This window comes from Anomalospiza imberbis, chromosome 20 (genome assembly GCF_031753505.1).
Source record: "Anomalospiza imberbis isolate Cuckoo-Finch-1a 21T00152 chromosome 20, ASM3175350v1, whole genome shotgun sequence".
Lineage (NCBI taxonomy): Eukaryota > Metazoa > Chordata > Aves > Passeriformes > Viduidae > Anomalospiza > Anomalospiza imberbis.
In genome coordinates this window covers 731,136-759,024 of record NC_089700.1, presented here as the reverse complement: position 1 = coordinate 759,024, position 27,889 = coordinate 731,136, and the positions used below count along the sequence as shown (strand labels likewise).

Here is a 27,889-nt window from a genome sequence, read left to right as displayed (position 1 = left end):
GTGGGACAAGCAACAGCCCTGAAGCGAGGACCCAGCACGGTTCCAGGCTTGTGCAGTGCCACGGGCTGGATTGAACCCCTGCATCGTTGCCACCGCCCCGGGGAGGGGTCACGGACACGGGACACAGGACACAGGTTGGAGCCAGAATCCTTTAAAAACTTGTCCTTTATTAGTCTGTCAGAAGCGAGTCCCTCTGTATAGGGCGTCCCACCCAGTTATAGCAAAGTGAGCAATGTGAAGGGACTGAGCCCCTCCTGCCCGCGGCCCCCCCAAACCGGGGGGAGCGCGGGGCCTGGGTTGGGGGCCAGGCTGACGGGGCCATCCCTCCCGCACAGCCCCCGCCGCCGGCATCCCCTTCCCTCCCTTCCCTCCCTTCCTCCAATGTGGGGTGCCCCTCATCCTGTGTTCCCCCCGGGGGTCAGCTCTGGGGCTGGGGAGGGGCGCGACAGCCCAGGCCCCCGCCAAATCCCGCAGAGAGCGATAGCACCAAGGGGGACGGCTGCTCCCCGCAGTTTATTCCGCGCTCCCTGCCGGGACCGAGGGGCGGGGGGGGCCGGGCGCTGCCGGGGAACGCGGGGTCCCTCCGGGGAACGCGGGGCCGGGCAGGCCCCGGGATGGACGGGGGGGGTCCGGGGCCTGAGGAGAGGGTGTCTCAGCTTTGCTTCGGATTTACATTCTGGACCATGCAGTAGCACCAAAGTTCATGAGGTGATCGGTGACGGAGCGTTACTTCCGCTTCCTCCCGCAGTACTTCCCTGCCGCGCAGCCCGCGCCGCCTGCCACGGGGGATGCGGTGAGCCCTCCCTGCGAGCACCCCGCAGGGATGGGAGAGGGACTGGGGGCAGGACAGGCCCCCGACAGCGGGGGACCGCACTCACCTCTAAAGCCCAGGGCACCCAGAGCTCCTCCGTAGGGCTTGGGGGGCTTCCCTGCAGCGGGAAGGCAGAGCAGGGTGAGCGGGATCCCCGTGGGGATACTCCCCCCCTCACCCCAAAACACCCCGCGGGGGGAATGGATACTCACCACCGAATCCCAGGCCGCCGACCCCACCTGAAAGGAGAGCGAAGCCCTCAGCACGCACGGAGCACCCCCATTTCTCTGCCTCACACCCCCCAGGCCAGTCCCCGGCTGAGCCCAGCCCCCGGGGTCCCTCCCCAGCCCGTGGCCGTGTCCCCGTGAGCCGGCCAGGCACCGACACAGGCCCCGGGTGTGTGCTCAGGTGCCGAGCTGGGGATGGTACCTGGAAATACCGGTGATACGCCGAAGCCTGGAACTCCAACGCCTGGGGAAAAAGCAACAGCCAGTGACAGCCGGAGACAGCAGTGCTATTCTAGCGTGGACTGGGGACAGCCTGGCTGGGATCCCTTGCTTACTCCAGGGACAGGAGCTGATGCAAAAGCTGCCATCCCCACCCTGGCACCTCTCTGGCTTCCCAGTACTTTCCCAGGCAGCTGGGTGCCCAGCAAGGAATGGCAGCAGCGTGAGGACAGCAAGCGGGGATGAGTGTGGCAGGATAAGGGACACACTCCCACGGCAGCCCCAAACTGCAGCACTCACCTGGCTGCAGCCCCCCAGCACCAAAACCTGCAGGTGGGTGAGCCCCAGTGAGGGTGAGGAGCGTGAGCACAGCCATGGGAATGTGGATGGGGACAGGGACTGGAGTCACTCTTCCAGCCCCTCTGGCTGTCCCTTACCTGGCTTGGGAGGTTTCCCAGCAGCTCCTGGATACAAGAGTCCTAAGTCAGAGGGGGGCACCAGTGCAGCCCCTGCCCGGACTCAGTGGCCCAGGGCATACCCAGACCCTTCAGGGAGGGCCCAGAGGGTCCTAGGAGGGACCTGCATCTCCACACGTTGGGGACAGGGTACAATACCATTCCCTGTTCCCATGGCATGGGCAAGGCTGGGGCTATGGCCCTCAGTCCTTCTCAACAATGGCAATCCCTTTGGATCACCCCCTGGGAGCAGGGCAGGTGACAAACAGGACAGGGGACAGTGACAGTGCAGGGTGGGATTGTACTGTGAGACTGGGAGGGAACAGAAGTGACCCACAGACAGACTCCCTTTCTTTTTCATGGCTCTGCCAGCACTCCACTGCTGCTGCTGCTTGCTGCAGCCCAGCCCTGGGGAGCCTCACACCGGGACCAGCATCACTCACCAAGGCCACCAACTCCGAGCCCACCGACTCCAAGGCCACCTACAAGGAGTAGCCTGGGTGAGCACCAGCAGGGACAGACAGTGTCCCCAGTGTCTGACCCGCACCTCACCCAGTCCCAAGTGTGCTCATCCTTTCTTGGGCAGCCCGCTCCCACCAAGCCCAGAGGGAGCATTCCTCCAGCTCCACCCCTCTAGAGGAGCATCCCTCTGCCTGCACATCCCCACTGCCTGGGCTCAGCTCCTGCCAGCACTTACCTGGGAGGCCACCAACCCCTGGGACTCCAACCCCAGGAACACCTGCCAGAGAGACACCATTAACACCTGTCCCCCATAGCCTGGCACCCCCAGCTCAGAGCACCCCCTGCCACTGCCCAACCTGCTGGGGTGGCCCTGGCACCCATGCTGGGAGTCCCCAGCACCCATCTCACAGTACCCAGAGGGGCTTCAGCCCCTGCATGACACATGAAGAAGAAAACTGTCATCAGCGAGTTCAGAGCAGGGGGTACAGGTGGCACTTTGCACCCATGGGTGACAGCACACCCCTTCCCACGCCTGGGCCATTGGGGCAAAGTGGGCACGCAGGGAAGAGAGATCAGCACCCCGACGGCCACAGGAGAAGGGTGTCTGAGGTGGCCCTGGGGCAGGGGTACGTACCGAATTTGGGAGGTTTAGCACCAGGCTGCACCCCTACTTGGGGGATGCCTGCAAAGTGAGTGAGGACGCCACAGTTAGGACAGTCACCCCCACACCGCTCTCATGTGCCGCCACCTTCCCTCCCACCCGAGTCCCTCCCACCCGAATCCCTCCCTGCCACCCCTTCATGTGGCTCGGTGGCTTTTAGCATTCCCAGCCACCACTGTCCCCAAGCAGGGAGGGACAAAGCATGTACCTGCCCCAGGAATGATGCCAGTTCCAGGTACTCCTACCCCTGGCACCAAGCCGGGCACGCCACCAACACCGGGTGTCACTCCGGGCACTCCGCCCACGCCAGGTACAACTCCTGGCACCCCCCCAACCCCAGCACCTGCGGAGAGAGGGGTGAGGCAGCAGGCATGATCCCCATGCTCATGTGGGATGATGTGCCAGGCCTGGGTGCCCATGCCCAGCATCCTCTGCGCTGGTCTGTGCCACACCAGGGCTGGCGGGGAGCCTGAGGGGCTCCCCAGGCTGACTCACCAAATTTGGCTGCCTTGGCTGCTGCTTTGGCCGCTGCTGCTGGACCTCCAACACCTGAGCAGAGACAGCAAGGGAGGGTTCAGACCCTGGGGAGGCCTCACAGCAAACCATCCCTCAGGCCTTGTCTGCATCCCCTCAGGGGACACTGCTGAAGTTCTCCTCAAGCCTGTCCTGCCCCCACAGCTGCCCCCACAGCAGTCAGGCTGCCCTCACATTCGCCTTCCTCCTCCTCACCTGGGACACCTCCAACACCAGGAACCAGGCCACCTACTCCAGGAGCCAGGCCACCCACGCCGGGAGCCAGGCCACCCACGCCGGGAGCCAGGCCACCTACTCCTGCAAGGAGAAAGAAAAGGACTGGGCCTTCAGCTCAGAAGGAAACATGGTAGAAGGAGCTGGATGAGAAGGCATGGCAGGCCAGGGGGTGGGGGGTGGGTGGATGGATTATGAGATGGATGTTTGGATGGATGAGGAGTGGTTGAAATGATGGTAGGATGGATGAATTGTTGGATGGATGGTGAGATGGATGAATGAATGGATACTGATGGACACATGGATTGTGGGATGGCCAGATGGACAGATGGATGGAGGGGTGGTGAGACAGATGTGTGTGTGAATGGGGAGTGGTTGAATGGATGGTGGGATGGATGAATGGAGGGATGATGAGGTGCACTAATGGTTGAAGGGATGGTGAGATGGAAATGTGGATAGATGGATGGATTTGTGGATGGATGTGGAGTGACTGAACAGATGAATGGAGGAAGTACAGATGGATGGAGAGATGGACACTGAGGTGGTTGTGTGGGCAAAACAGTGTATGGATAGACCAAAGTATGAGAAGATGGTGAACTCAGACACTCCATGGGGCTCAGCTTTCTGGAGAGCAGCCCTGACACAGCCAGAACCTCATCCCACATTCAGCCCTTTGGGGAGCTCATCCCTAACCCCGACCCCAAGGGACCCCAGGCACTGCTGGGCCTCAGCCCCGAAAGGGGAGCAGCCTGGGGTGGGGATGAGCAGGAGACAGGACACGTGGGATGACCCCAGAGAGATCCCGGCTTACCATACTTGGCTGCTTTGGCGGCTGCTTTGGCAGCGGCTGCCGGGCCTCCTGGGGGACAGGGAGTGAGAGGGTCAGGAGCGCGTTCCACCAGCACTGCTGGGGACTTTGAGCATCCCTTGGGCACCATCTCACCTGGAACACCGACCCCAGGCACCAGACCGGGCACGCCAACACCAGGCACACCCACTCCAGGAACACCCACTCCGGGAATGCCAACACCAGGCACACCAACGCCGGGCACGGCTCCTGCTCCTGCAGAGAGGTTCAGGGATATGTCCGAGGGGGCAGACTCCACAGCAGCAATCCCACTGACCTCCACAGCACCGGGGTGTCCCCACCTCTCCTGTGTGCCAACACACCTCCTCCCTCCCTGGGACAGCCGATGGTGACAGTGGTGACAGTGATGACTCACCGATCGCCGCTGCTTTCGCTGCAGCCTTGGCTGCGGCCGCTGCTGCTGGGCCACCCACTGCGAGGACACAAGGGACACAGTCAGGGCGCTGCAGAGGCCAGCATCCCATCAGCAGATGGTGACAGCCCATCTGCTCACCTCCAACACCAGGCACAGCACCAGGAACCCCAGGTACGCCAGGAACACCTGGGACACCAGGGACACCGGGAACTCCAGGAACACCGGGAACACCAGGGACACCAGCGATGCCAGGAACGCCGGCACCTGCAGGGAGAGAGATGAGAGAAGTGAGATCTGGCTGCAGCAACAGCTGAAAGGCTGGGCCTTGTCTGGCTCTGTCTCATAATCGTGGCCAGGAGAGCTGACCATCCACAGCCGCTTCCAGGAGAGACGCAAGCGGGATAGGAGAGGGATCAGATCCGTGTCTTGCTAGACCCAGTGGGAGGCATTCCAGGATCCTAGCAGGTTTTGCAGGGCAGTGACCCAGGGCCCCGCACAGCACATACCGTACTTAGCTGCCTTCGCTGCTGCTGCTGCCGACGGCACCCCTGGGGACAAGGGAGACAGGGACCCTCAGCCACCATGGCCCCGCAGAGCCGGGCCATGGGGACAGGGCTCCTGGAACAGTCACCTGCCACCCCGGGGACACCTCCGACGCCGGGCACCGCCCCGGGGACAGCTCCAACACCGGGTACCAAGCCAGGGACACCTCCGACTCCGGGCACGAGGCCGGGGACGCCGCCCACACCGACACCGGGAACGCCGGCGCCTGCCGGGAACAAGAGGGGACAAATCAGAGCTGGCTGCAGCAAGAGCCCAAAAGTGGCACCTGCCATGGCTCTGTGTCACCATCGAGCCCTGGGGACCGGAGCATCCATGGCCTCCTCCAGGAGAGACCCCAGCGGGGCAGAGCAGGGATTGCTAGACCCAGCTGGATGTGCTTCTGAACCCCAGCAAGTTTTTGCAGGATGGTGACCCTAGGCAGGGCCCCTCTGCCAGGAATCTCTGCTCTAATGGCAGCAACACTGAGGCTTTGGGCAGCAGATCCTGCAACAGACCTGCTGCGGGAAATGAATTTGATACAAAATCCAGGAATTCAGATGAGTCCAAAGCCATGATTTGGGGCTCATTGTTCTCTTCCAAAAGACAGCCTGGAGAAACCCTGCAGAGGGACAAGGTCCTGCCCTGCAGATGGAGCCAGGCCCAGGAAGAGCAGCCAGGAGCTGGGCTGAGCATTCCCCATTTCCCCACAGGAGTGATCCTAGGGGAGAGCCCCTGCTGGGCACCCCCCGTGTGTCAGGGTGGGCAGGGTCCCGGGGGCTGGGCCCCGCACAGCACATACCGTACTTAGCTGCCTTCGCTGCTGCTGCTGCCGACGGCACCCCTGGGGACAAGGGAGACAGGGACCCTCAGCCACCATGGCCCCGCAGAGCCGGGCCATGGGGACAGGGCTCGTGGAACAGTCACCTGCCACCCCGGGGACACCTCCGACGCCGGGCACCGCCCCGGGGACAGCTCCAACACCGGGTACCAAGCCAGGGACACCTCCGACTCCGGGCACGAGGCCGGGGACGCCGCCCACACCGACACCGGGAACGCCGGCGCCTGCCGGGAACAAGAGGGGACAAATTAGAGCTGGCTGCAGCAAGAGCCCAAAAGTGGCACCTGCCATGGCTCTGTGTCACCATCGAGCCCTGGGGACCGGAGCATCCATGGCCTCCTACAGGAGAGACCACAGCGGGGCAGAGCAGGGATTGCTAGACCCAACTGGACGTGCTTCTGAACCCCAGCAAGTTTTTGCAGGATGGTGACCCTAGGCAGGGCCCCTCTGCCAGGAATCTCTGCTCTAATGGCAGCAACACTGAGGCTTTGGGCAGCAGATCCTGCAACAGACCTGCTGCGGGAAATGAATTTGATACAAAATCCAGGAATTCAGATGAGTCCAAAGCCATGATTTGGGGCTCATTGTTCTCTTCCAAAAGACAGCCTGGAGAAACCCTGCAGAGGGACAAGGTCCTGCCCTGCAGATGGAGCCAGGCCCAGGAAGAGCAGCCAGGAGCTGGGCTGAGCATTCCCCATTTCCCCTCAGGAGTGATCCTAGGGGAGAGCCCCTGCTGGGCACCCCCCGTGTGTCAGGGTGGGCAGGGTCCCGGGGGCTGGGCCCCGCACAGCACATACCGTACTTAGCTGCCTTCGCTGCTGCTGCTGCCGACGGCACCCCTGGGGACAAGGGAGACAGGGACCCTCAGCCACCATGGCCCCACAGAGCCGGGCCATGGGGACAGGGCTCGTGGAACAGTCACCTGCCACCCCAGGGACACCTCCGACGCCGGGCACCGCCCCGGGGACAGCTCCGACACCGGGTACCAAGCCAGGGACACCTCCGACTCCGGGCACGAGGCCGGGGACGCCGCCCACACCGACACCGGGAACGCCGGCGCCTGCCGGGAACAAGAGGGGACAAATCAGAGCTGGCTGCAGCAAGAGCCCAAAAGGGGCACCTGCCATGGCTCTGTGTCACCATCGAGCCCTGGGGACTGGAGCATCCATGGCCTCCTCCAGGAGAGACCCCAGCGGGGCAGGGCAGGGACCAGCCCCCTGACTCTGCCAGCGATTGCCAGGAAGTCACCAACACAGGGACTGCAAGGACCCTCATCCTCACGGGGGCTCAAGGTGCTCCTTGTCATAAAGACATCAATCCTTGCAGCCAGATAGGCCACGCAGGAGAAGTGGCTGGGTCTCCCCAGCAGGTGTCTGGGAGGGCACTGGTCAGACTGGGGAGCTGACAGCCTGGACCTGCTGGCACACGTTAGTGCCACACGGACAAGCATCAGGTCACTTTTGCAAGGACTGAGTGTCAGGAGGGCTTTGTCCTCATGGACAGCAGGGCCACCACAGCACAGAGCAAGCACTGCTGACTTCCTGCCCAAATTCCTGAATCCCATCCTTCCCGGGATGGGAAGTGGAGGGATTTTTTTACAAAGTGTGGAAAAGGAGAGGAAGAGAGGGGGCATCAGTGGTTTAACCCTGAAATGAGAGCTGCCATTGACCATAGCTCCTCCTGGGGACTCCCAGGGCTTTGCAGTGAAGATGGAGAAGGTCCTGGGACCTGGCCAGGTACCAACTGCTGGCTCTGCCTTTTGGAGCAGCACATGGAAGCCAGTCCTGCACGGAACCTCAGGGCCAGTTCTGACTCTTCCATGTGCACAAGCTCCACCTTGGGGTGGTTATGGCTGCTGGATGCCTGGGTCTTGCTAGACACAGTTGGATGCATTTGATGGATCCCAACATTCCACCACAGTCTGGAGGACAACAACCCTAGGGAGGAGTTCCACTGCCAGGAATCCCTGCACTAATGGCAGCAACACTGAGGCTTTGGGCAGCAGAACTTTTGTCAGGTCTGCTGCTCAAAAACTGATTTTGCACAAAATCCAGGAATTCAGATGAGTCCAAAGCCATGATTTGGGGCTCATTGTTCTCTTCCAAAAGACAGCCTGGAGAAACCCTGCAGAGGGACAAGGTCCTGCCCTGCAGATGGAGCCAGGCCCAGGAAGAGCAGCCAGGAGCTGGGCTGAGCATTCCCCATTTCCCCTCAGGAGTGATCCTAGGGGAGAGCCCCTGCTGGGCACCCCCCGTGTGTCAGGGTAGGCAGGGTCCCGGGGGCTGGGCCCCGCACAGCACATACCGTACTTAGCTGCCTTCGCTGCTGCTGCTGCCGACGGCACCCCTGGGGACAAGGGAGACAGGGACCCTCAGCCACCATGGCCCCACAGAGCCGGGCCATGGGGACAGGGCTCGTGGAACAGTCACCTGCCACCCCGGGGACACCTCCGACGCCGGGCACCGCCCCGGGGACAGCTCCAACACCGGGTACCAAGCCAGGGACACCTCCGACTCCGGGCACGAGGCCGGGGACGCCGCCCACACCAACACCGGGAACGCCGGCGCCTGCCGGGAACAAGAGGGGACAAATTAGAGCTGGCTGCAGCAAGAGCCCAAAAGTGGCACCTGCCATGGCTCTGTGTCACCATCGAGCCCTGGGGACCGGAGCATCCATGGCCTCCTACAGGAGAGACCACAGCGGGGCAGAGCAGGGATTGCTAGACCCAACTGGACGTGCTTCTGAACCCCAGCAAGTTTTTGCAGGATGGTGACCCTAGGCAGGGCCCCTCTGCCAGGAATCTCTGCTCTAATGGCAGCAACACTGAGGCTTTGGGCAGCAGATCCTGCAACAGACCTGCTGCGGGAAATGAATTTGATACAAAATCCAGGAATTCAGATGAGTCCAAAGCCATGATTTGGGGCTCATTGTTCTCTTCCAAAAGACAGCCTGGAGAAACCCTGCAGAGGGACAAGGTCCTGCCCTGCAGATGGAGCCAGGCCCAGGAAGAGCAGCCAGGAGCTGGGCTGAGCATTCCCCATTTCCCCTCAGGAGTGATCCTAGGGGAGAGCCCCTGCTGGGCACCCCCCGTGTGTCAGGGTGGGCAGGGTCCCGGGGGCTGGGCCCCGCACAGCACATACCGTACTTAGCTGCCTTCGCTGCTGCTGCTGCCGACGGCACCCCTGGGGACAAGGGAGACAGGGACCCTCAGCCACCATGGCCCCGCAGAGCCGGGCCATGGGGACAGGGCTCCTGGAACAGTCACCTGCCACCCCGGGGACACCTCCGACGCCGGGCACTGCCCCGGGGACAGCTCCGACACCGGGTACCAAGCCAGGGACACCTCCGACTCCGGGCACGAGGCCGGGGACGCCGCCCACACCGACACCGGGAACGCCGGCGCCTGCCGGGAACAAGAGGGAACAAATCAGAGCTGGCTGCAGCAAGAGCCCAAAAGGGGCACCTGCCATGGCTCTGTGTCACCATCGAGCCCTGGGGACTGGAGCATCCATGGCCTCCTCCAGGAGAGACCCCAGCGGGGCAGAGCAGGGATTGCTAGACCCAGCTGGATGTGCTTCTGAACCCCAGCAAGTTTTTGCAGGATGGTGACCCTAGGCAGGGCCCCTCTGCCAGGAATCTCTGCTCTAATGGCAGCAACACTGAGGCTTTGGGCAGCAGATCCTGCAACAGACCTGCTGCGGGAAATGAATTTGATACAAAATCCAGGAATTCAGATGAGTCCAAAGCCATGATTTGGGGCTCATTGTTCTCTTCCAAAAGACAGCCTGGAGAAACCCTGCAGAGGGACAAGGTCCTGCCCTGCAGATGGAGCCAGGCCCAGGAAGAGCAGCCAGGAGCTGGGCTGAGCATTCCCCATTTCCCCTCAGGAGTGATCCCAGGGGACAGCCCCTGCTGGGCACCCCCCGTGTGTCAGGGTGGGCAGGGTCCCGGGGGCTGGGCCCCGCACAGCACATACCGTACTTAGCTGCCTTCGCTGCTGCTGCTGCCGACGGCACCCCTGGGGACAAGGGAGACAGGGACCCTCAGCCACCATGGCCCCACAGAGCCGGGCCATGGGGACAGGGCTCGTGGAACAGTCACCTGCCACCCCGGGGACACCTCCGACGCCGGGCACCGCCCCGGGGACAGCTCCGACACCGGGTACCAAGCCAGGGACACCTCCGACTCCGGGTACTGCCCCTGGACCTGGAGGGAAGCAGAGTGGTCAGACCCCCACAGACACCTCACTCTGCCATGGTGGGGGCATGGTCTGTCCCACGGTCACAGGAGTCTCTTGGGCACTGGCTTTATGGTGGGCTCCTCACTCATCCTAAAGCAGATCCTCAGTGTACCTGGGATGTACCAAGGAATGTGATTCCCAGCTCCCTGCACCCCTCAGGGGCCTGGCCACCCAGGATTCTGGGGACTCCCAGGGTCACCCCAGGTTGTGACTATACATCCCAGCTGCCTCAGGGCTGGCACGTTTTCTCTAAATGCTCCAATGTCTGATTTGCTCCTCGCTTTTCTCCCACAGAGCAGCCAAGGGAGGAGAAGCGGAAATCTGCATCAGCAGGAGCATCCCTCACCAGGGAAGGACAGCTCAGCACAGACACGGAGTCCCGGGGGTGGCACCTGGCACTGCAAAGCTACATCTCATTGAGAGACCGCTTGTGATGGGCATGCTCTGCCCCCTGCCAGGCTGCTGCATCCCGAGGGGCCCATCAGCCCTTCATCACTGCTGGAAAAGCCGCTGGAGCCGGGAGAAGGGGCAGGGAGAGCACCTCAGAGGATGGGATAGGGGCTGCTGGGGCAGCTGTGGAGCCACACAGCCCCTGGCATCGATGCATGGCTTATCCCTGACCCGAGAGCTGTCCAAGGCAGCAGGAACTCACCAAAAGCTCCTGCCTTTGCCGCTGCCTTCGCTGCTGCTGCCGCCGCTGCCGGTCCTCCAACTGCCGGGATGGCGGGAGAGAGTCAGGGACGTGGGATAAGGGAAGGAGACCCTCCCCAAGCCCCAAGGATAGAGCCCTCTCATCCCCTCACCTCCAACTCCTGGGACACCTCCGATGCCGACACCGGGTGCAACTCCCGGGATGCCGCCAACGCCGGGCAAGACACCGGCTCCTGCCGCGGGGGACAGCACGGTCAGCGGGGACACGGGGACACAGCCAGCATCCCCGGGGCTGGGAGGGAGGGAGCGGGGAGAGGGAGCAGCTGTGGAGCTGGGTGGTGTTTGTGCCACAGAGGGCGACTCACCAAGTTTCGCTGCTGCCTTCGCTGCCGCCGCCTGTGCTCCGACCCCTGCGGAGGGACACGGGCACTGAGCCACTGCGGTCCTGAGACCATTCCCACCTCAGCTCTCCCACCCCACAGGGACCCTGGGGACAGAGCACTCCTGCCAGCATCCGTCCCCCTCTCCTGTGGGAGGTGGTGCTCCTGTCCGGGCTGTCCCTGCAGTCCCCAGACAGCCGGGCAGTGCCCAACTCCCGTCCAGGGGCCGCCAAGGTGACACCGTGCGCGCTCCACTGCCATGCCCGTGCCAGTCCCCACCCTGGGGCTGCGGAGTCGGAGCGTACCTGTCCCGGTGGGGTATCCTGCCTTTCCTGCCAGGAGGCCGGCTCCTATCCCGCCGGGCCTGAGGCCTGCAATCACAACACAGCGGCAGAGCCAGGTCAGGCACTGGCCAGGGGAAGGACAACGAGACAGAGCAGATCCCTTGGATCTCCTGCCCCTGCCACCAGAGCATGCGAGGGGATGCCAAAGCCAGCTCCCCCCCAACTTGAGATCCCAGTTCAAACATCTCTGTCTGAAGCTGGAGTGGCTCAGGATGGATCCTATGAATTAACAGCTCCCAGGAATGCCAGGAGAGTTGAGTTCCCAGGCTGGTCCACAGCCACCATGGGCAAGGCACGAGGTCCCCAGTGGACCACCTCACCCTGGGAGCAGGATACCCCTCACACCACCCTGAGGGTCGGTGGCCACGAGGTCATGGTGGCAGCCAGTGGAGCCACGAGGAGTGAGGACACAAGCACTCACCATGAGGCAGCTTACCATTGGTGTAGGGAAGTCCATAGCCACCTGGGGACAAGAGGAGAGGAGAGGAGAGAAGGAGGGGTTAGCACCTGGCTGCTGCCGGCCCTGTCCCCCCTGCCCCACGGCATGGCCCGGATCTGTCAGGGCCCCGCGGCACCGGCCCAAGGGCTCCGTCCATTGTGACAGTGAATCCTCTGGGATACAAACCCCCGTGCTGGAGCTGGGCCAGGAGATGCTGTTCTCCCTCACCTTGGAAGCAGTGACTGAAAGAGCCGCCCCCTCTGAGCCCAGGCCGAGGGCTGTGGCGCCTGAAGCTGTTCTGCAGGAGCCTCCCATGACCCCGCTCCAGCGAGGGGTCCCACGGGAGCCCCGCGGCAAGAGCTGTACCCAGCTGGCTGCAGCCCGGCCAGCTCCGAAGGAAAGGTTTTAATTGGAATCAGGGCTTGGGAGCCTCGGCTGAAACGTGACCTCGTTAGGAGGTTGGAGTGAAGGGATGGGGAGGGATTATGAGCTGGGAGATCGTGGCCAGGGAAATGTCTCCTTGCGAAAGAGCCGGATCCCAGCACTTGGAATGGCGGGGATGCCCCTGACTCAGCAGGGACCGTGGGCTTGGCAGCCAGCAGTTCCCAGCTCCCATCACTGCTGGCAGCAGCCCGAGGCCATGGGCTGCCACATTCCTGGGGAGGACACCTCGAACTGCACGCAGGGTGGGGGCCATGGGCAGGGATGTGGCTGCCTGCAGCCAGGATGGAATTATCATGGCACAGCATCTCCTTGAGCACTGGACACCATCCCCTCCCAGCAGCCAGCATGTGGGGACCAGATTTCCCTCCATCCTGCCAGGCAATCCCATGGTGTCCCACACCAGCACAGTGGTGCTGGCAAGCAGAGGTTCACAGTGAGCTGTGCCAGGTGTCCCCCATCTTGAGGGCCACCCTTGCCCATCTAGGGCTACGTTATCAGCACCTTGCTCACTCTAAAGCTGGGAAAGGGGTGACACACATGGAGGTGACTCCAAGGGTCAGAAATCCAAGCCTTAAGGCTCCAAGGGTTTTGCCAGGTCCAAACCCAGCTCCCCACCACCCCCAGCTGGATGGCAAGGCAGCCCCTGCCCTGGGGCTGTGTCCATGGGAATGTCACCAGCACTGCCAGCAGGCTCAGGCTGATGCACACACTGGAAGGGCTCTGTACAAACCAATGTCACCCAAGCACAGCTGGACACTGGGGAGTGGTCCCCATCCCTAGGGCATCAATGAGACCCTGACCTTAGCCACAGCTTCAGACTGAGCCTCCAAGGAGGTGGGTGACCCCAGGGCCACCTCCTGAGTGGGGACAGCCCGGGAGCAAGTAATCTAAAGAGATTGTTTTCCACTGAAAATGTTATTTGTCCCACTGTCCCCTCATCCCCTCTCAACCTGGACCTACTGCAGCAGGGAAGTGCAGGGGACAGCCCACGTGTGGCAGCCCCAGATCCACCTACAGCATCAAGGCAAGAGCCTCCACAGCCAGCAGCACAGTCTGTCCTTGTACGGCCAGCCCCGAGCCCTCAGCGGTGACAAACTGGCATCTCCCAGTACCCCAGGAAGGTCTGGAGACACCCCCACTGTCCTGGTCCCTATCCTGGGGCCGGGACCTAGGCAGGGTCCACCGGCAGCAGGGCTGAGTCTCCTCAAGGATCATAACTCTGCTCCACTGCAGGAAACCAGAGTGGGCCAGAGATCCCTGCTGCTGCTGCTTGTGGCCACGGGCCCTGCTGGGGGGAAGCCAGCACAGCTGCTTGGGCTGGAGCTGGGCTGGGATGTGCTGCCTGGGGTGGGCTCCTCTCACCGAGGCTCTCCTGCCTTCAGCAACTCATTTGGATGCATGGGGAAACGCCTGCGGGTCTCCAATGCACTCCCCAGCACCCCAGGCATGGGGGCCCTGCCCGGATGGGGCTGCCCTCCTCCTCGGGATGCACTGGGGAGCAGTCAGGAGCAGCATGGCCCCTGGAGGGCACAGAACCTGCCACTGTCCCTCTGTGGGCATGGCTGTCAGAGACAGGCATAGCTGGCATCTGGCACGGGGCTGGGAGGGGACAGTGCCAGAGCAGCCCGGGCTGGGAAAGGGCTACTGAGCTCCCCCAGGCTGACCTGGGCTGGGGCTGAGCCCCATCCAGGTGGGCAGTGGGGATAGAGATCTGCCTGGAGCCCCCAGGTGGCCTCAGCTACAGCTCCTTGAGCCAGGACACGTGGCCCAGAAAGCAGACTGTCCCTGCAAGGGCTGTGCCTTGCGCCAGCAGGAGGTGGCAGAGACATCCCAGGGTGGCCTGGCATGGAGTGTGTCCCCAGAACGTGAGCCTTCCTACCTTACAACAGCCGGAGAGAGGCACAGCACTGTTTACATGAGCCAGGGGCAAGACCACAGGCATCACCCCAGGAGCTGCCCATGGGGTGCCGCAGGCTGGGCACAGCAGAGCCCCTGGCTCTGTCCTGCTGTCCCAGGGCCAGCACAGGCACTGCCAGGTCCAGGGGACCTGTGGGCACCGTGCCTCAGCCCCGGGGAACGGCGGGTCCTTCTCCTGACACTGCTGGGGATCCTTCACCCCGGTGAAGCCACTCTGCTGGCTGTGGAGCTTACCTGGGAGCTTAGGAGCTTTGATGGGATAACCCAGAGGGACACCGGGCTGCTGACCTCCAAAACCTCCCAGTCCTGCAAACCAACAGCAGACTCTCACCTGGAGCCCGCACCACAGCTGCCATCAGTCCCAGAGGGAGGGGGGTGCCCCAGGGCACCCCGGCAGAGGAGAGTGGGTGGCTTGGGAAGCCCTGAGGCATCTTCTGGTGTGGGGAGACCATGGCTGTGAGGAAGAGGCTTGGGAAGGAAGAGAAGGACAGGCTAGAGAGACGAAACACTCACCAGGGATTCCTCCAAAGGCTCCAGCTCCTAAAAGGAAACACAAAGACACCTGTGTGAGCCCTGGGCTGCTCCTGGAGGCCCAAATTAACCTAAGCAGATTCAGCTTTAGGTTTGCTTCACTGCCAAGTACCCTTTAGGGATGTGACCCCAAAAGCTGTGCTGGGGTACCAAGCTGGAGCCAGCCCTGAACCAACCCCAGTGTTCCAAGGGGATTGAGGGGACATACCTGGGGCTTTAGGCTTGACTCCAGCTCCAGTGGGGACTCCAGGCAGCACTCCCACACCAGGGAAGCGAACACCTGGAGCAGAGACCAGAGGGGTGACCGGGGGCCTTACTGGGGATCTTACTGCTACCCAAGACCCCCACACCCAGCTTCCAAATCCCTGTCACCCATGGCACCCTCACCCTCGAGGGCTTGCTGGGACCACCCTGTGCCAGCTGCGGCACCTCCAGCTGCCAGGAGGGCTTTGCTCCAGGCCTGGAGCTGCCTGTGGAACAGACTGGGAGCCTGCAGGGAGCATGGCACTCAAGAGGGGTCCCACTGGTGACAGCAAGGCTGCAGCCAGGCCTGGGCAGTGCTCTCTGCCCTGGTGATGCTCGGTGGCCTGGGGCCAGACAGGGCTCTCCAGCCCTCCAGCGCAGCAGACAGTCTTGTGGCCTTGCGGTCGTTTGGGTTGGATTTTTGGGTTTTGAGTTTCCTTTTGGTTTGGGGTTCTTTTTCCCCTCCTACAAATGTCTTTCATTATAACTCGAGCGTTTTCAGACATGGAAAAGACATTCCTGACCAGCAACATGCTTCGGACAGTGTTGAAATATCTTGTTTTCACAAGTTTTCCTCCCCCAAATTACTTTGCACTGAGGAATTCCTCTCTCCTGCCACCTCCTCCCCCTCCTTCCCTCGTGCCAGCCCTGGTGGCTATGCCAGCTCCTCTCCCAGGGCTAATGCTGCCTGCTCCCGCCAAGCTTGGCACAGGATGGAGGTGCCGGGTCCCCCCCATGCCTTGGGCATGGTGGAAGTGTCGCTGTAACCTCAGCCAAGAGGTTTGGAAGCTGTGGGGAGCAGCAGGATGCAGGCGGGCGGCAGGGCAGGGTGCTCTCCCCACGGAGGGTGCTGGCACTGGGTAGGGACCACATGGGAGGTTGGGGTGCTGATGGTGGGGTCGGGACCCCCTCGGAGCTGGGGTGCTGCTGGCAGGATTGGGACCCCCTCACAGTTGAGGTGCTGACAGTGGGGTGGGCACCCCCAGCTCACCTGCTCCGGGGAGCACGCCACCTGGAAAAGCTCCAGGAATCCCAGCACCTGCAGGCAAAAGAAATTCAGGGATGAGGGGCCAGATGGAGTCGCTCCCCGCCCCGGCCCCGACGCCGGGGCCGTCACCTACCTGGTATTTTAGGGGGTTTCCCTGCCGCGCCAAGGCCGGGCTGCACCGCGCCCGGTACCACGGCACCTGCGGGCAGCAGAGACCCCTGAGCCCCGGCCCGGCTCCTGCCCACCCCGGGGACAGCTCTGCCCCAGGCTTGGCTCTGCTGGGAGCGAGGGGTATTTCCTACCTGTGGAGACCCCGAGGCCACCAGGACCAGCAATTCCACCCACGCCTCCAATGCCAGCACCTGGGGGCATTGGGAAGAGGGGTGTACCTGCGGCTGGCTGGAACGGTGCCAGAGGAGGGACAAGCTCAGGATGGCCCTTGGGGGGTGAAGGGGATTCCCTGAGGAAGTCCGAGGGGTGGGTCCCCCACGCTGGGCACAGGGACCAGGCAGTTCTGTGGTCTCTGCTCCCTGGGGCTCAGGTTTGGCCAATTCCCTGCACCTGGGACCCTCCGAGTCACTGGGGAGCCCAGTGAGAGCATCAGCTCCTGCCTGCAGCCCCGGCTCCAGGGGAAATCTGTCCTGGCCCAGACTCCCAGGGGACACCAGGAGTCCCTGGGGGCTGCCCGAGCCCCGGGGCCGCCTTGGCCAGACCCCCCAGCACTCACCAGCTTTTGCAGCAGCCTTGAGAGCCGCGGCCGAGGCGGCTCCCGGGAACACCCCCCCAGGGAAGGCAGCTCCGGGGAACAGGCCCGCAGCACCTGTGGGGAGAACAATCAGCATCAGCACCCTAAAAAACAGCTGCCAAGAGGGTGTCCTGCCCTCGCGGTGGGCACAGGGGGTGGTGAGCCATGAGGGCTGCGTGGCAGTGCCAGGGCTGGCGTTAGGCTGGGCAAGGTGGCGTTAGCAGGCACTGCCCTGTCCTGCATCCCCCAAATTCGCGCTCCCATCCACATCCCACCTGGCACACACAGCACCTGACACCCCTGCAGTGGGTGCTGACACCCCTGGAGGCCCTGGCTGACCCCCTGCAGGCACTGTCCCTCTGCTGCCGGCCCTGCGGGGACCCCAGGTGCCTCCTCTCCTGCGGGGTCACTCCACTGTGGTTGATGTCATCATGCTGGGGGACCTCAGGGCTGCCTGTTGGGTGCCTGTGGTCCCTCAGGTCTGGGAAGGGCACCCAGCCCAGGTGGGACCCACCAGCACGCTCTGGAGAGCTGTGGAGATGGGGACAAGGGATGTGCTGTCCCCAAGGTGGGTCTCTGGGGACATCACCCCGGAGATGGCCTGGAGCAGGGGGGACAGTGGTCAGTGCTCACCTGGCTGCAGGCCAAGGGGGCCGAGTCCCCCAAGTCCTCCGACCCCCCCAAGTCCTCCGACCCCTAGAAAGAGAAGCGGGGTGAGGTGGGGGGTGGCCAGGCCCAGAGGGACAGAGGAGTCTCTGTGGCACCGTGGGGATGGGAGAACAGCCCAGGGACGGGCACAGGGATGGGTGACAAATGTGCTCGCCAGCACTTGGGTCCTCCATCCCATTCCTTCTGCCTCACCCACCCCCCATCCTGCCGGGCCACAGGGGGACAGAACCAAAATGTTTATGGCTGAGGAATGAGTCCCTGGGTCTCCGGCCAGCGCTGCCTTCCAACATCTGGGGCTCATCAGCCCTCACTCCCTCCAGGCGCAAATTCCGGAGCCGCTGGCTCCGGGTGCGGACACCGCTCCGGCTGGGCCTTGCAGCCGCCCCGCGTTTGGTTTTAATTACGCCGAAATAAAGGGCCTTGTTTTTCTTTCCACGAGCTGAAATCTGAGCAAACGGAGGCTGTCAGCCCCCGCCTCAGGCTGCAGCTCCCACTGCGCAGCCGGGCCGACTCGGGGGGCCGGGGGCATGGGGTACCCCTGCCCTGGGCACCGCGGGGACCCCTGGGGTGGGCGCAGAGCAGACCCCAGGATCTGCCTGAAGCAGCATCTCTCCATGGGGATCAAAGCACCGGGCAGAGAGTGCCAGGACAAGGGGGTGTGGTTTGAACCGAAAGAGGAGAGATTTAGATTCAATGTCAGGAAGAAATTATCTGCTCTCGAGGTGGTGAGGCCCTGGCACAGGGTGCCCAGAGCAGCTGTGGCTGCCCCATCCCTGGGAGTGTCCAAGGCCAAGTTGGACAGGGCTTGGAGCAGACTGGGACAGTGGAAGGTATCCCTGCCATGGCAGGGGGTGGAACTGGACAAGCTTTAAGGTCCCTTCCAACTCAGGCCATTCTATGATTCCATGATTTCCCTTGGCCCCAGATATTGCATGTTCAGTCCCTGCTGCCCCAGGCTCTGTGCCCTCCAGCTCCGCATCCTCCTGCCAGCGTCTCCCCTCCCTCCTGGTGATGTCCCCTCTCCCCAGCATTCCTAGGCCAGGCAAAGCCCAGCGTGGGCTGCAGGAGCCTCTGCAAAAGCTGCTTGGCCCTGACGGCAGGCAGGTGAAGGCACTGCCAGCTTCCCACCAGGACACTGGCTCCTGCTTTGTATCTGCTCCCGCAGCTCTGGCGCAGCTTTACAGGCAGCAAGCACCCCCAAAGGGTGGTTTGGGAGGCTGGGGCAAAGGGCAGCGCTGAAGCAGGGTGTGGGAGGGAGGCTCCTGGAGGCTCCAGTGGCAGGATTAGTGTGGCAGGGTAGGGCTGGGTGTGCCTTGGCCAGCTGGGGTCCCCCTTGGCCACGGGGAAGCAGCGTGGAGGCAGCAGTGGCTGGGAAATGTCCCAGCCACTGGCGTGCCTGGAGGTGGTGAGAGCCAGGGCAAGGCTTCTTACCTGGTTTGGGAGGTTTTCCTGCAGCCCCGAGTCCTAGGGGAGAGCAAGTGGAGGCAGAGGGGTCAGAGCTCTCCTCCCTCCGAGCATGCCCGGGCAGGGCACACGTGGGACAGGGGAAGACTCCGTGCCCAAACAAGGCAGATCTACTGGGCATCCTGCCCCTCTCCCCAGCCCAGCACAGCCTGTCAGGGGGTCCCAGCACTCACCTGCTCCCAAACCTCCAACTCCAGCACCTGCAAGCAAGGGCACAGTCTGAGCACTGCCCCAGGAGCACCCAGCACCCACCCATGCTCCTGAGAGTCCCTGGAGAGGTGGAGAGGGTCACTCAGGTGTCAGGGGATGGGCCATCCCCTCTGGCATGTCCCCAGGATTTTGACTGAAGATCTGGGGGCAGGCTGTGACCTCTGAGCACCTCCCGTGGCCAGGGCTGGGCAGGGTCTAGGGGCCAGCCCTGGGCTAGGGGTCCCCAGGGTAAGCCTGGCACTGCCCCCGAGTCGTGTCCCCACACCCTAGAGCTGATGCTGCGTCCATGCTGAGCAGCCAGACGAGATGTCCCCATGTCACCTGATCCTGGCTGGCAGATCCCCAGCCTTCCATGGTGTCTCAATGGCATTCAAGGACCCCCCAGGCTCCTGACCATACTTGCAGACAGGGTGATGCCCCCTCCCAATGGTGCCTGGGCCCCCTTACCTGGGAAAAAGCCTCCTCCTGGGACTCCCCCTCCCGGGATAGCACCAGGAACCCCTGCAAGAGAAGAGACCCTTGTTAAAATCCTCCCAGAGGTCCCAGCCAGGGAGGCAGGGGGCTCCTCCTGGTTCTCCTGCTGCTCCCTGCAGAGGAGTTGCGATGTGGATCTCGAGGGCAGGTCCCTGCCTTTCCTTGCATCCCTGTTTGCCCGGGGTGACAGTGGTAGCAGAGCTCAGAGGTGCCCCAGCTGGGACCCAGGCGTGGCACCTCGGTGGAGGTGTCAGCAGGACCTGGCCTGCATGGGAAGGAGGGAGGGACACGGGCTGGCTGCTGTCCAGCTCTGCTTCCCAGCTCCTGCCCCATCCCACAGCCAGGGCTGTCTCCATCGCCTCCAGCCTCATGTGGCTCTGTGGGGTGTCTGGGCACGGCCAGGGACGTGGGGCTGTCCCAGCCCATCCCCACAGTCCCTGATGGTCCCAGCCATGCCTGAGCATCCTCTGGGGCTGCCCCAGGATCCTTGGATGTGTCCTGTCTGCTGAGGTGCCAATGGAAACGGCCAGCTCAGGCCAGTGGCACTGAGGTGACAGACTGGGGGGACACTGCTGAGACCCATGGAACCCCCCTGTGTCCCTCTGCCTGTCTGTGGGGCACTAAGGTCACCACCCAGGTACCAGCACTTCCCAGGGCATCTCAGCTCATGCTCAGAGGCCACAAGAAGGTTTTTTTGGCTGTTGTGTATGCTGGCAGTGGCATGTCTGCTGCAGGCCACCAGGCTGCCACCCCCGGCTGGCCCTCCAGCTGCACCAGGGCCACGGGTGGGCTGGGGACTTGCAGGTGGGTTGGGGACACGAGGGGGCTGCAGTGCAGAGGAAAGTTCTTCTTCTGGCAGTGGGAGGGGTTGTGGTGGGGTTTGCAGGACAGAGCAAGGCAGGGGGGCTGCCAGGAGGGTGTGGGGGGCTGCCGTGGCCGCAATCTCCGTGAGGAGCTGCAGCCAGCCCTGCTGCCTGCGCTGCCACAGGGGATGGGCTTCAGGGGGCACGGGCACTGGAGACCCTATGGGGGCCTGGCTGGGACCTGAGGACCTGCAGTGGCCTCCCCAGGCCCAGGAGGTGGGTGCGTGCAGTGGCACAGCCCTGGTAGCACCACCACGGGCTGCGCAGTGCCCAGGGGCTGGGCAGGGCAGTGCCAGCACCATGGGGGACACGCAGCTGGCAGGACTGGCAGCTGGCAGGGCTGGCACAACAGAGCAGAGCACATTGTGCTGCACATCTCCATCACATGTGATGGAGCAAACTCTGGGGGGCGTCCCCTGCACTGTGTCCCACCAGTGGCAGGGGTGAGGGTGTCACTGGGCTCTGCTCACGTGTTCTTTCCACCCTGGGCACCTGGCAGAGATGCCCAGCCCCCCACAGAGATGCACCAGGGTGTGGCAGGGGTGTCGGGCTGTGCGTGCACAGGAGATGTTGGGACGCTCAGTGACAGGACAGGACATCAGCAGCAGCAAGCATCATCAGCAGCAGGGGGAGGAGCCGTGCCAGGACCCATCACACAGCCCCAGGCCTGTGCCCCCCTGTATCCCCTCCCGAGGTTCCGCCAGTGTCCCTTGGACAGGAGGGGACACGTGCCCAGCCCTCTGGCACGGCCCGGCCCAGCCCTCGGCCAGGGGGGACAGAACAGCTCCTTTTCCCGGCCAGGGGGGACAGAAGAGCTCCTTTTCCCGGCCAGGGGGGACAGAAGAGCTCCTTTTCCCGGCCAGGGGGGACAGAACAGCTCCTTTTCCCGGCCAGGGGGGACAGAAGGGCTCCTTTTCCCGGCCAGGGGGGACAGAACAGCTCCTTTTCCCGGCCAGGGGGGACAGAAGGGCTCCTTTTCCCGGCCAGGGGGGACAGAACAGCTCCTTTTCCCGGCACATTCCCCGCCCACACCACCCCCCCCCCCCTCCCCCCAGCCTGGAAAAACACAGCTCCAGCTCCTGCCTTATTTCCCAACAAGCTCCAAGCGTCCGCACAGCGCCAGTTCTCCCTCCCAGCCCCGCTGCCGCTGGGAGCCAGTGCTGTGCACGGCCAGGGACCCTCTGGCACAGCCAGGGACTGGCCCCCCCGGCAGGGGATGCTCAGCCCCATCATACTCCCCCAGCCTCAGACCCCCAAAACCAGGCAAGGTCCCTGGTGCTGGGGTGACAATGGGGGACCCGGACTGACCTTCCCTACCCCTCTGCCACCCTATGCCAGTGCTGGAAACTCCCATGGAAGCTGGGACAAGGATTTCTCACAGCATCCCTATGGTGTGGGGAGCACAGAAATGTCCAGGTGTCATCTGCCTACAGCCACAGCTGCCAAACTCATCCCTTTATCACCATCACCACCCTCCTGGGGCACTGAGGGTCCTGCCAGAAGGGTCCCACTGTGGTGACGCTGTCACTGCCCCCTCCCCAGGCACCACCCCAGAGACAGGGCTCCGTGCCTGGACACATTTGGGAGGGTTGCAGAGGCTGTGCTGGTCTATCTGGTGTTCCTTGCCCAGATCAGGAGGTGGGTGGGGTCAGCAAGGCCTGGCAGGAGATGGGATGGCCCGGAGGCAGTGGGATGGGTGGCTAGGTGGTGGCTTTGGGGGGATAAACCTTTCCCTCAGGAGCTCTTCCTGACCAGCTCTGCTGCCAGGCACAGCCGGATCTGCACTGCCCTGGACGTTCCTTCACAAACTGCTCCCCCAGAACCCAGCTCAGGGCTGTTCCCTGGTGCAGGCACTGCTGGGGGGTCACTCCAGATCCCCCCAGCATCTCCAGTCCCTCCTCCTGGCAGCACCACGGAGCACAGGTGTTGGTGACAGCCCACACACTGGTGACACCGTGACCACACTGGGCTCTGGCCATCACTCTCTGGCCATCTCTGTCCTTGCCCAGCCTCAGTGCCAGCAGCCCCCAGCCCAGTCTGGGGTCTGTGTGCTGCTATTTGTCCTCTCCACTCATTCCCTTGGCACATCAGGGAAGGGGAGACTGAGTCAGCAGCTTCCCAGCGCTGAGGGAGCTCTGTGCTGCCTCTGCTCTGAGCCTGCCAGGACCCTGGGAAGGGGATTTTCCTGGGCTCCCAGCCTGTCTCCTGGGCTGGGCTGGCTGTGAGCCTGCATCCCACCCCAGGGACGGCTTCTCAATCCAGGGGCCAGAGAATTTGTAGCCACTCATGCAGCCCCAGCTGTGTCAGGGTGTGAGCCACGGAGGTGCTCAGGATCTGGTGTGGAGTCTCCTTTTTTATGGGAATGGGACATTTTCCCCCACAGCTCTATCCACAGGTGTAGATATCCATGCTGTTCCGCTGCCAGAGCTGCTTCCGATCCTGGCTGGATCGGCTGCATCATTTTTATCTGCTTGCAGCTCCCTTCACAAGCCAGAAATGCAGAGGATTTCTCTATTCCATAGGTTTTGAGACTGAGACCAGGATGGAGAATCCAGCACAAGACACTCTCATACTTCACCCCTCTCTGTGCCCATGGGCACCCGCTCCTGGAGGAGCCTCAGTGCAAAACCACCACCATTTCCCCTCTTCCCTCATTCTGCTGTTTTAGTTTTCTTGGGAAAAAGTTATGGAAACATTCAGTCTCCAAGCGACTTTGAGGCTGTGCTGCATCCCGGGCCGAGCTTGCTGGTAGCAGCTCGGGGGGAGCGGGGGGGCTGCTGCTGGGGCCTGGCTCCTCTCCAGCCCCCCTGAAGCTCCAGCTTTCATCTCCGAGCGCTGGCGGATGAGCTGCACCCTGCCAGTTGTAAGGGGAGGGAGCAGCCCCACAGGCCAGGGTCTGGCTGGGAAGGGGAGATGCCATCCAGCCCCACCCTGGGGACCCTGGCTGTCCTCAGAGGGTCCCCACAGCCCAAGGCTGGGTGCTACCACACCCAGTGCCTCCCCCTCTGCACCCACCCAAGCTGCTCCCCATGGGCCCAGAGCCTGCAGGGCTGGGACCTCCCCAGGGCCCCTCTTGTCCCTCCTGGGGGTGTCAGTACTGGGGGATCCCCTGTGCTCCACACAGGAAGCAGTGAGGGATGGATGGATGGATGGATGGATGGATGGATGGATGGATGGATGGAAGCACTGAGGGATGGATGCCCTGCTCCAGATGCTGGGACAGGCTGCACTTGGCGCCTTTAGGAAATCACGGCACCTCCCCCCTGCCGTGACCCGTGTTGATCTGTGCAGATCCCCACAGTGCCAGCACAGCTCTGCTCCCCAGGGGCAGATCCCCAGGGGATGATCCTGACCTGCTGCTGGGGGTTTCCTGAGTGCTGCCAGCTCAACCCATTGGCACTTCCCTGAGGTGACAGCCTGGGTATGAATCCCTCAACCCTGGGATGTCTTAGGGTTCCCTCTCCTGCCAGGAGATTTTGAGCTGCACTAGCAGCCAGTGCTGGAGGACATGGCCCTGACCATCCCCAGCACCCTGAGTTCCCCCCTGACCATGCCACCATGCCTCTGTGCCAGCTCTGTCCCCAAGGGCTGGTTTGCCAGGAGCAGGGGTGAGGCACCAGGCTGCAGAGGCACTGCTCAGTCCTCCATGGGAGAGCCTTCTCCCATGTCCCACCAGCACTGGGATCATCTCCAGGGTCAGCTCACCTCTTCTGTGAGCTGCTTCCCAAACCAGCAAACACTCCTGGGGACTGAGCCGGGGCCCCGAGTGGGGCCAACAGTCCCAAACTGCTCAGGAACTCCTGCAGGGTCTCACCCAGGGTCCAAATTCCTCCAGAGACAGTCACAGCTGGCCACGGCTTGAAGGATCAGAATAAAGCCAGCCTGGACTAGCAAGCCACATCTCTCTCACTGCCAGAGGTGGAGAGTGCCCGGGACTGAGCACATCGCATCCAGCACCCTGAGCAGGATTAGGCACCAACAGCAGCTCAACTTCCCAGGCACCTCCAGGCTCTGGGGTCCCACTGCCTGTGCAGCCGGAGCCAGCCAGCCTGAGCTCAGGGTCAGTGAGCTGCAGGGCACGGGCAGATGGAGCTGCTCAGAGCTATGCCCTTGGTGACAGGTGGCCCAGCCTGTGGCTGCCCTGGTGCCCATCCAGCCCTGGCATTGCCCACAGTATCTTGCCCCCTCTCCTCCTCCAGTCCTCTATCCTCTCTGTCCAGCAAGCCCCACACAACAGCCCCGGCACCAACCCCATGGCCGATGGTGCCTCTGCCCATCACACGCTCTCCTTGGCACAACCACACGGCTCTCCGGAGGTGACTGTCCCCTCCCTGGTGATGCTGTCACCTCCTCAAAGCCCTCTGCCCAGTTTGGTCACTTCAGTGGGGGCTCTGAAGCTGTGCTCAGCTGTTCTCCCCACCTGGTGGGAGCTCAGCTCCCAGTCCGACGCCGAGACAGGGGCTGGTCACTGGGCAGGCATCGGCTGCGCTGGCCGGGCTGTGTCACACGGCTGGGACACAGACCCGCGCTGGCCGGGCTGTGTCACACGGCTGGGACACAGACCCGCGCTGGCCGGGCTGTGTCACACGGCTGGGACACAGACCCGCGATGGCCGGGCTGTGTCACACGGCTGGGACACAGACCCGCGATGGCCGGGCTGTGTCACACGGCTGGGACACAGACCCGCGCCGGCCGGGCTGTGTCACACGGCTGGGACACAGACCCGCGCTGGCCGGGCTGTGTCACACGGCTGGGACACAGACCCGCGCTGGCCGGGCTGTGTCACACGGCTGGGACACAGACCCGCGCCGGCCGGGCTGTGTCACACGGCTGGGACACAGACCCGCGATGGCCGGGCTGTGTCACACGGCTGGGACACAGACCCGCGCTGGCCGGGCTGTGTCACACGGCTGGGACACAGACCCGCGCTGGCCGGGCTGTGTCACACGGCTGGGACACAGACCCGCGATGGCCGGGCTGTGTCACACGGCTGGGACACAGACCCGCGATGGCCGGGCTGTGTCACACGGCTGGGACACAGACCCGCGCTGGCCGGGCTGTGTCACACGGCTGGGACACAGACCCGCGCTGGCTGTCACCTCCCCGCCCCGGCCGCGTGTGCTGGGACCGCGCTGGGACAGGGACTCGACGCTGGTGGCACAAGGGCGATGAGGGTGGTGTGAGGGCCCCCCGGCACCCCCAGCCTGCGGTTCGGGTGGGTCGAGTCGCTCTGCAGCTGCAGCGGCCCCGGGGCTGTCACGGCCACACACTGAGCAGCCCACAGCGCACACAGTGACTGCGGGATGCTGCCACCCACCCACCGCCCTGAGCTCCCGCTGCCATCGCACCGCGGGGTGACAGCTGACACCTCCCTCGGCCCCTCGCACTTCTAAGTCCCATGGGAGTTTGGTGGCCACCCCTGGTGTCCTGCCTGCGTGTTCCTGAGCCTTTCGTACCTCCAAGCCTCTCATGCCCCCAGATCTCTCATGCCCCCATACCTCTCATGCCCCCAAAACTCTCATGTCCCCAAACCTCTGGTGTCTCATCAGGACACCCCTCTCAACAACCCCCTGACAAATGCTTGGTGCAGCAGTGCCGTTACCGACTGCTCCGTGTCACCCTCGGTGACATCCTGTCCCACCCGGGCATGGCACAAACCACCTGTCGGTTTGGGGAGTAAAGAGCCCTCGGCGGAGGTGGCACCCGGGGCCTGCCCACCCACCCTCGGGGAGGCAGGCAAGGTGGGTGACTGTCCCTGCTCTGGCCGAGGCAGGCGAGGGGCAGGCGAGGGGTTGCCCGGAGGGTGGGGGTGTCGCAGCCCCGGTGCCCGCGGAGGGTCCCCGCAGGACCGGAGCGGACCGGGGTACGGAAGGAGCCTTCCGTTCCTTACCTCCTTGCTGAGTAGCCGGGAGGATGGAGAGGAGGAGGAGGACTCCGGGGAGGAGGGGTGCAGCTGCCTGCCTTGCCATCTCTTGAAGCAATGCCCCCGTGCTCCCGCGGGCTGTGTGTTTTATCCCAGAGCTGCTTAATTGTTGCTTCCAAGGATGCGAGGGGAAGGGGAGGGGGGCGAGGAGGGAGGGGAAAAGGAGAGGGAGCGGGGGGGAGAGGCACAGGACACTACGTCATGAGGAAAGGCCAAACACACATGAGCCTCTCCCGCCGATTGGGCTGGCTGCTCGGGGAGGGTTTTTTTTCCTTCCCCCCCCCCCCCCCTTTTTTTTTTTTTTTTTTTTTTTTTTTAATTCCTCGCTGCTCTCTCCAAGCCGGCGCGTCTCTGCCAAAAAAGCTGGAAGTGGGGAGGAGCTGCCAAGGCAGGCGGTGGGGGAGGACGGGGGGGCTGCTCCCACCGGCATGGGGACCACGGGGGTTTAGGGTGATGGATATGTGTCGCATCGCGACTGGCACCTGAGTGGTCTCGCATCCCGAGTGACACCAGGGGGTTTCGCATCCCGGGTGGCATCGGCCCGAAAGGGGACTGGGGGCAGGTGGGGACCGGCACGGTGAAGGGATGGGGGTGTCCGGGACTGCAGGCAGGAATTCGGGGGATGCCGCTCCAGTTGTGGGGCGCGAGGGATGGGATCGGCCGGACGCCCGGTACCGTGCCCGCTGCCAGTGCCTCGTGCACGGAGTCCGGATCTCGGTGCCGGTGCCAGTACCATTGTCCGGTGTCCGGATCCCGGTGTCAATGCCAGGTGCCCGGATCCCGGTTCCAGGTGCCGGTGCCCGGTACTGGTGCCCAATGCCCGGGTCCCGGTGCCAGTGTCTGGATCTCGGTGCCCGGATCCTGGTACCGGTGCCCAACGGCCGGGTCCCGGTGCCAGTGCCCCGATTCCAGTGCTGGTGCCGGATCCCGGTGCCGATCCCGGTGTCCGCCGGCCGTGGCCGTTAGGTGGCGGGCGCGGGGTGTGCGGCCGCCGGCAGGACGGGAAAACCGGGCATTTTGCAGGAAAACGTGCAGCCGGGCCCCGGGGGTCCCCTCCCGGCCACAGGTGCCCTGGGGACACGCAGCGCCCGGCCTGGCCGGGGCTGGTGATTGACACGCGGCCTCCGCGGCCCTCGAGAGCCGAGCAAGAGGGGGGGTCTGGCAGCTGAGCCACTTCC

General features: G+C 63.5%; 1 protein-coding gene across 1 annotated transcript; it reads right to left on the bottom strand.

Annotated features, from left to right (window-relative positions):
* Window positions 1–147: 147 nt before the first annotated feature.
* On the bottom strand, window positions 148–27,009 carry ELN (elastin). The gene is made up of 45 exons (XM_068210099.1): window positions 26,679–27,009; window positions 19,899–19,952; window positions 19,415–19,441; window positions 19,209–19,241; window positions 17,742–17,804; window positions 17,091–17,183; window positions 16,666–16,725; window positions 16,497–16,562; window positions 16,367–16,414; window positions 15,341–15,412; window positions 15,115–15,141; window positions 14,836–14,907; window positions 12,238–12,264; window positions 11,763–11,828; window positions 11,443–11,487; window positions 11,230–11,310; window positions 11,079–11,138; window positions 10,288–10,392; window positions 10,163–10,204; window positions 9,452–9,589; window positions 9,327–9,368; window positions 8,616–8,753; window positions 8,491–8,532; window positions 7,109–7,246; window positions 6,984–7,025; window positions 6,273–6,410; window positions 6,148–6,189; window positions 5,437–5,574; window positions 5,312–5,353; window positions 5,037–5,069; window positions 4,944–4,991; window positions 4,806–4,862; window positions 4,526–4,645; window positions 4,394–4,441; window positions 3,565–3,666; window positions 3,331–3,384; window positions 3,044–3,178; window positions 2,809–2,856; window positions 2,410–2,451; window positions 2,156–2,194; window positions 1,695–1,736; window positions 1,241–1,282; window positions 1,024–1,050; window positions 880–929; window positions 148–774 (listed from the first exon to the last, which is right to left on the bottom strand). Exons 1-45 carry the CDS (start codon window positions 26,755–26,757, stop codon window positions 727–729), a joined length of 2,955 nt encoding a protein of 984 aa, XP_068066200.1. The 5' UTR covers window positions 26,758–27,009; the 3' UTR covers window positions 148–726.
* Between the last annotated feature and the right edge of the window lie 880 nt (window positions 27,010–27,889).

Bases quoted from the DNA above. Each gene is read 5' to 3' on its own strand.
- ELN (XM_068210099.1), bottom strand. From the start codon at position 26,757: ATGGCAAGGCAGGCAGCTGCACCCCTCCTCCCCGGAGTCCTCCTCCTC. The intron at 5,354-5,436 runs GTGACTGTTCCA...CCTTGTCCCCAG, and splicing joins AGGTGTCCCCGGGGTGGCAG to GGGTGCCGTCGGCAGCAGCA. The intron at 3,179-3,330 runs GTGAGTCAGCCT...CTCTCTCCGCAG, and splicing joins AGCCAAGGCAGCCAAATTTG to GTGCTGGGGTTGGGGGGGTG.